General features: G+C 48.9%; 1 protein-coding gene across 4 annotated transcripts; it reads left to right on the forward strand.

Annotated features, from left to right (window-relative positions):
• Positions 1-584: 584 nt before the first annotated feature.
• On the forward strand, positions 585-6,247 carry Lratd2 (LRAT domain containing 2). 4 transcript variants are annotated; one of them, XM_041672449.1, is made up of 3 exons: positions 585-999; positions 1,521-2,733; positions 5,286-6,247. In XM_041672449.1, exon 2 carries the CDS (start codon positions 1,617-1,619, stop codon positions 2,547-2,549), a length of 933 nt encoding a protein of 310 aa, XP_041528383.1. In that variant the 5' UTR covers positions 585-999; positions 1,521-1,616; the 3' UTR covers positions 2,550-2,733; positions 5,286-6,247. The 4 variants fall into 4 exon arrangements, with proteins under 4 accessions (XP_041528383.1, XP_041528385.1, XP_041528386.1 ...); XM_041672451.1 differs by having other exon boundaries at positions 858-985; XM_041672452.1 differs by lacking the exon at positions 585-999 and adding an exon at positions 1,039-1,067.
• The last annotated feature ends 419 nt before the right edge of the window (positions 6,248-6,666 follow it).

Here is a 6,666-nt window from a genome sequence, read left to right on the forward strand (position 1 = left end):
CACTTGAAGGAGCACCTAATAATCATCACGGGCCTTGGGAGTCAGCCCACAACTGTTTCATACTGCTTCCTCTTTTTGAAAACAAAACAAGACAAATATGTTTTGTTTTGTTTTCTACTGTCCCAAAATATTACTTGTTCTGGAAACACGTCTTAGCTGAGGCGTTTCCATAGCTGTTGCAGCATAGAATCCTTTAGGTCATAAATATGTTCCGCATAAGAAAAGGCAGTGCCTTCCTCTTTAGATACTCCACGTAAGAAGAAATGGAAGGCGATGAGGAAGAAACACCGAATTCTTCTAGCCCCTCGCATTTCGCATTTCTTTACTTCCAGGTGGCACTTAACTTCCAAGTTCTCAGAACCCCAACAGGAAGGCAGGCGGACTCGGGCGGTGCAGGAAACCGGCTCCCACGGTGGGTAGACTAGCTACCAGCGGGATTTAAAACCGCTACGGAGGGGGCGTGGCTCTGGAAGGGCGGCGCGGCTTGGGGGCGGGGCGGGGGCGGGGCTCCGGGAGGCACATCCCGGTGCAAGAAAGACGCGAGCTCCGGGAGTCAGCGTCTGTCTCTTTAAATGCCAAGGGCTTCGCTCCCGCCCGGCTGCCCGGAGCCGGATCTACAATCCCGTCCCTCCCGCTCCGGCGCTTGTTGCTCGCCCGGTCCGAGCGGGAGCTGCGGACCGCGGGAAGACCAGCTACCTCCTTATCCTTTCCTCTTCGTGCTCCACCTTCCGAAAGATCTGCGTGAGGGGTTGCACAGCAGCGAGCGTGAACAGGCATTGCCCCCACCATCTTCAATTCTCGGGGTGCTACGCAGCCGTGAGGGGCGGGAAGGGGAGAAATGCGTCTTTCCCCGCTGCCTGGCTTCGTCCCGGTCCGCGCTGGGAGAGGAGGCACTGCGGAGCCCACACCTGCGAACTCGCCCTAGAAGTCTCAGGGTGCGGCAGGGCGCCCCTCCCGGTCCCCCAGGGCTTCCACCTTTCCGCGAGTGAGTCGGCGCAGGTAATCGGAACCCCAGGGCGGGCGCGCGGGGGAGGGGCCGGCAAGCCGCAGCGAGGACTTTGTCGCAGGTGAGCCAGGTGGGTGGCTCACCTGCCACGGCCACGCCGGGGGAGCCTCTGATTCCTAGGGGGTGCAGGCATTGTAGGACGTCCAAGGGCTAGTTAGGACCCGGAGTGGGAGGGGAAGTTAGGAAAGAGAAGGAAATTGGAATAAAGTTTCCATTTCCTTCCCCCCTCCTGACCTGGGTTGGCAGGTAGGGCGCGGGCGGAAGCTGTAGGAACAGCTGATGCAATGCGCTTTGACCGGGGCCAGGTGATAGCTAGAGGCTGGGGGCAGCTGGAGTGACCATGTCTCCGGTAATCGTGACCCTAGAGCTGGAGAAACGCGAGGAAGCTTGCTCCCTAGAATATCCCTAAAATGGCTTCAGGTACCCCCCCCCCCCCGTTTCTTTCACCGGAACAAAACGTCTTTCCCTTGAGTGGCACCTACAAATGCATTTTTCTTGTCTCCTCTTCCAACAGGTGGCTTTAGCCCCTGCCCCGGGACCAGTGCCAATGACTCTGGCGGTGGTTTCGGTTTCTCCTCTCGCAGTCCTGTGAACGAGTGTCCACAGCGTGATGGGCAATCAGGTGGAGAAACTGACCCACCTAAGTTACAAGGAAGTTCCCACGGCCGACCCGACCGGCGTGGACCGAGACGATGGGCCCCGCATAGGAGTCTCTTATATTTTCTCCAATGATGACGAGGACGTGGAACCGCAGCCACCGCCCCAGGGGCCTGATGGCGGAGCGTTGCCGGACTCGGGGGACCGGCCTCCTCTGCCCCCGCCGCAGCCCTATGACCCGCGGCAGCATGAGGTGGAATGCTCAGTGTTTTATCGCGACGAGTGCATCTACCAGAAAAGCTTCGCGCCGGGGTCGGCAGCACTAAGCACCTACACACCCGAGAACCTGCTCAACAAGTGCAGTCCGGGCGACCTCGTGGAGTTTGTGTCGCAGGCGCAGTACCCGCACTGGGCTGTCTACGTGGGCAATTTCCAAGTGGTGCATTTGCACCGGTTGGAGGTGAGCAATAGCTTCCTGACCGATGCAAGCCAGGGTCGACGTGGCCGCGTGGTCAACGATCTGTATCGTTACAAGCCACTGAGCCCCAGCGCTGTGGTGCGGAACGCGCTGGCCCACGTGGGCGCCAAGGAGCGCGAGCTCAGCTGGCGCAACTCGGAGAGCTTTGCCGCCTGGTGCCGCTATGGCAAACGCGAGTTCAAAATCGGTGGCGAGCTGCGCATCGGCAAGCAGCCCTACCGTTTGCAGATTCAGCTCTCGGCCCAGCGCAGCCACACTCTCGAGTTCCAGAGCCTGGAGGATTTGATCATGGAGAAGCGGCGCAACGACCAAATCGGACGCGCGGCGGTGCTGCAGGAGCTCGCCACGCACCTGCACCCGGCTGAGCCAGATGAGGGCGACAGCGAAGCGGCTCGGACTACACCGTCTCCCTTGCGCCCCCCTGCACCGGGCTCCGAGGAGGAGAATGGAGACTCGGTGGTGCACTGATACTTAAGCCTAGACTCAGAGCTGCAAAAGGGAGCTGTTTGCAACGGCCGCGCCCCCTTCCTCCCCACCCCACCCTCTTCGCCTGGGCCTCATTTGATATTCCTGGGCCTTTTGGAAAACGCAGAGTTTGTGAAAAGCACAGCCGACTTTGAACGGGGGAGGAGGAAGGGGACGGAGGGAGCAGGTAGGAGCACTTTGGCTGGTAGGTGGTCATGGGGAGCATTTTCTTTAGGGGGGAGGGGACCTCCTTCTGCCTTCCTTTCTGAGTTGAGGTAAAGTGTGAACTTGCTTGGAGTTTCAACCCTGACAGATCTGGGACCAAATTCAACCCTTCCTTATACAAACAGGCTTGGGGAATTGCGGAGTAACTGTGCCCTGCATTTGGCCTATTTGTGTCCCTCCTACTTTATGTTTGGAGGATGCAGGGTACAAAGGCCGGAGGGGGTTGGGAGGCGCCGCCGCAGGGCAGCTGGAAGAGCTGCTTATCTGCTTCCCCCACTGAGCTGTGCTTAGGATCCTAGAGGCTGGAGTGATTTATTTTATGGGTTCCTGGGGCACAGGGCTGCTGAAACCACAAGATCTGGGAGCAGCAGACCGAAACCAAACAGCCCCCTTATTAAGTGCAACAAATACTTTAGCAAACTCAGGCTACAGGCTACAAACAGAATCTTCTACCTCTGTTCCTTCCATCCCTAAGTACCTCCTCTTGGGAAGCTGGCTCTAAGCAGAGTCTGGCTCCCAACCCATTCCCCGGTTACAAGTAAATCATTGTCAAGGGCCAGCCAGAGAAAGGATTCAATTAAGGTGCCGTTCTGCTGCCTCTGTTTTTGGCCTGCTGTTGTGGACTCTTAGAGCTATGGCGGTGTTATCAAGGGAGGCAATAGCCCTTTGTGTCTCTGATCTAATTAAACCTGCTTGGCACGTTCATCTGCAGGTCACAGATGGGGTTGGCTTGTGCCACCCCATAAAATATCCTCTAGGGAATCCGCCAGTGATGCCCTGGCAAGAATTAAATCTCTCCTTATCCCCTTGCCGATGGTGAGAGTAACCCTGTAAAAATAAAGCTGGACCTAGGATTCTTTTTGCTTTTTGTTTTTCTCTTCTTGGTCCACCTTCCTCACCATGGCTTTGTTCTGCCTGGTGGTAACAGACGGTTGCTGTGGTCTGGTTAGGATTAGGTTTACTTTGCCATCCATGGTTGAGAAGTTTCATTCAAGATGCAAAGTCTTGTTATATGGGACTCAGTTTCTCGGTGACTTGAGAGTGGTGACATGAATCACACAGGTTTTGATTATGGTCCCAAATGTAGGTTGGTGATGCTGGAATGTGTTGGTGGTTGATTGACAGTTAGCAATTGGGTCTACTGCTGAACTCACTCCCATGCACTTTAGTGCAAGGCTTTATGATGGCTGCAGCCTGTCCCCTAAATTGTGGGCAGGGCTTTTACAGCAGAGTGCTGTCAACTGCTCTCAAAAGTTGAGCATGGTTAAAGGCCTTTCCTGCCTCCTACAGTCATTGTACTACACTGGACAAGTCATTTATGACTTAGTTCTTACCCACTGGAGCAGAATCTTACTCGAGTGCCTGGAAGCCATGGCCATTCTTGGGCTCCTTGCTTAGGAATCTCTAAATCCCACTTTTTTTTTTTTCAGACATAAAAGTTGATATGCTATTTTTTTAAAGCCTAGATCTTCATAGTACCTCAGCATGAAACTTTTTCATTATAAAGGCATTAAATAAATCTCCTGCTTTCATGGTGATTTACCAAACAAGTCCTCGTTTTTTTTTTTTTTTTTTTTTTTTTTTTGAATGTTAAAGATGAGTATACACCAGCCATGGTTTGGAACATTGCGGGAGAATCCGTCTCTGAAGGGAATGTAGATCTAATTTCTGTGTACTCACAGCTATTTGTTTATATGGTCTTGTTCTTGGAACAGCAGAACAGATACACACAGGCGATGACATTTAGGAAAACCTATGTCTAACAGATTTCGGTTAGTGAATCAACAGGACAATAGGAGGCGAAGGATCAGAACAGCTGTCCCCAGTGGTTTTGGAATAGCCAACTCTTCCTGCTCTCCCATCCCTGCCTTCTTCATCATCCCCCCCCCCCCCCCACACACACACATCACACTCAGTGTAGCACGTGATTTGTATTATACATGGAGTGCCCCCAAAGGAAGAACTCATAGCTTCTTCTACCACACCTGTAGCATTCTTACTTTTTAGAGCTAGATGTTTTCCAGGTGGTATTTTTTGGGCTGTGCTGCCAACAATTCAGCTGGGTACCAGTGAGGACAAGTATGTAATACTTAGGAAGAGCTATTGGAAATCCTTTTAAGGGGCAGAAGGTCTTTACTAGTGGTTCTGAACCTGTGTATCGAGACACTTTGGGGTACATACCAGGTATCCTGGCTATCAGATGTTTACATTACAATTCATAACGGTAGCAAAATTACAGTTATGAAGTGGCAATGAGGTAATTGCATGATTGGAAGTCACCACAACGTAAGGGGTTGTATTATCGTGTCTCAGCATTAGGAAGGTTGAGAACCCCTGGTTTGAAGTAAAACAGCATCAATTTAGGACTCTAAGAAGAGGGTTGTGTCAGCTCTTGGTTTTTAAGACATCCGTGTTGTGGGGGAAAAAAAATCATTTCTTTTAATGTCCTGGTAATGGCTACGTTTGGCACTTTAGAAAACAAAAGTATATTTAATAATTTTTGTTTCTCCTTAGGAATAAGACATAGAACTATTTTGTAATGTGAATTATGGACGCTCTTTGAAGGAAAGAAATATTGATTCCAATGTTCTTCTGAAGCTCTGGAAGGGATGAGCAGGACCCTGTGGAACACGCACTGAAAGAAACCAGACAAATTCTATTTTCTTACCTGAGCAAATATTTTATTGAGACTGCATATGTATGTCAAAGGAGCCTACAACTTCGGCTACACAACTTTTTCTATGGGAAGAACTGGTACTTTTGTAGCTTTTATTCCGCGTTTAATTTAAAATGACTTTGTAGCAGTGAAATGACTAGCAGAAGACTTTATTCCAGGTCTTGAAGATGATTTTTAGTTTTTATGAAAATGGTTCAGTGGTTCAGCCTCCCAAAGCATCGGTGCTTCTGGGCCTCAGGGCACCCTTGGACAAGAACAACCACGTGAAAACTTATTTTTTGGAAGCAAAACTTTAATTTTATATGATATATACTATGGAAAGCTAAGAAAATTTCAGAACTACTTGTTTTTCTTTTTGCTTCTTTTTCTTAAAATGGGATCCACTGTGTTGAAGACTCGATATAGTATGTGCTTGGTTAGCCATTTTTTTTTTAAAACAAATTAAAAGTGCTAATAATCATCCAATAAATTTGTTTGGAAAGTTAGATTTTATTTGTGAATTGTTTAAAAATCAGAATAATGATAAATTTGACTGCTTTCTTCATCTTTTCATTATGCTGTTTTGTTCTTGGTTCTAATTGTGTGGCCTGTGTAGAATTACCATCAGGATATAGACTCCACATGCATTTTGTTTCCCAGAAAATTGTAGAAACCTTAATTTTGTTTGAAGGTTGTATGTTAAATTGACTTTCTTTCACCACTTCTTGAGGAGGAGGTTCTAGTTTGAAATTGTATCATTTCCTTCAAAGTGAAGGGCAGTACTTAGCTAAATAAAAGCTTGATGGCATCTTTTAAGCCATTTCCTGTTCACTCTGTCTTATTAAAATAAAAGCTGTCAAGTTCTTTTGAAAATTGTTGTGAGGGTTCCCAATAAACCATCTATTATCAGAGCTCATTGCATTCATTTCTCCACATACACACCTTTTCTTTTGACATTTTTGATCTTAATTCAAGCTGCTCAGCAGCTTACTGTAATAATGTTTGAAAAATATTAGTGTGTGTCCTCCTTGCGTTGTTCAGGGAATAGTTTAGTGGATTCTTTTAGTGGTCCAAACTCATGTATTTATCAGACGGGAGTTAATCAGCCATTGCTTTATGCTGTCTGTGTTCTTCAAGTGTCTTGAGACCACACATCTTCAAGACGCAGTTTTCAGAAACAATGTCAATGTGGCCAGAAGATATACTTAGCATGGAGTCTACAATGGGAAGTTCTGTGTT

The sequence above is a fragment of the Microtus oregoni genome, unplaced genomic scaffold (genome assembly GCF_018167655.1).
Source record: "Microtus oregoni isolate MIOR12 unplaced genomic scaffold, Mior012 000022F_ref0000154, whole genome shotgun sequence".
In the NCBI taxonomy this organism is placed as follows: Eukaryota; Metazoa; Chordata; class Mammalia; order Rodentia; family Cricetidae; genus Microtus; species Microtus oregoni.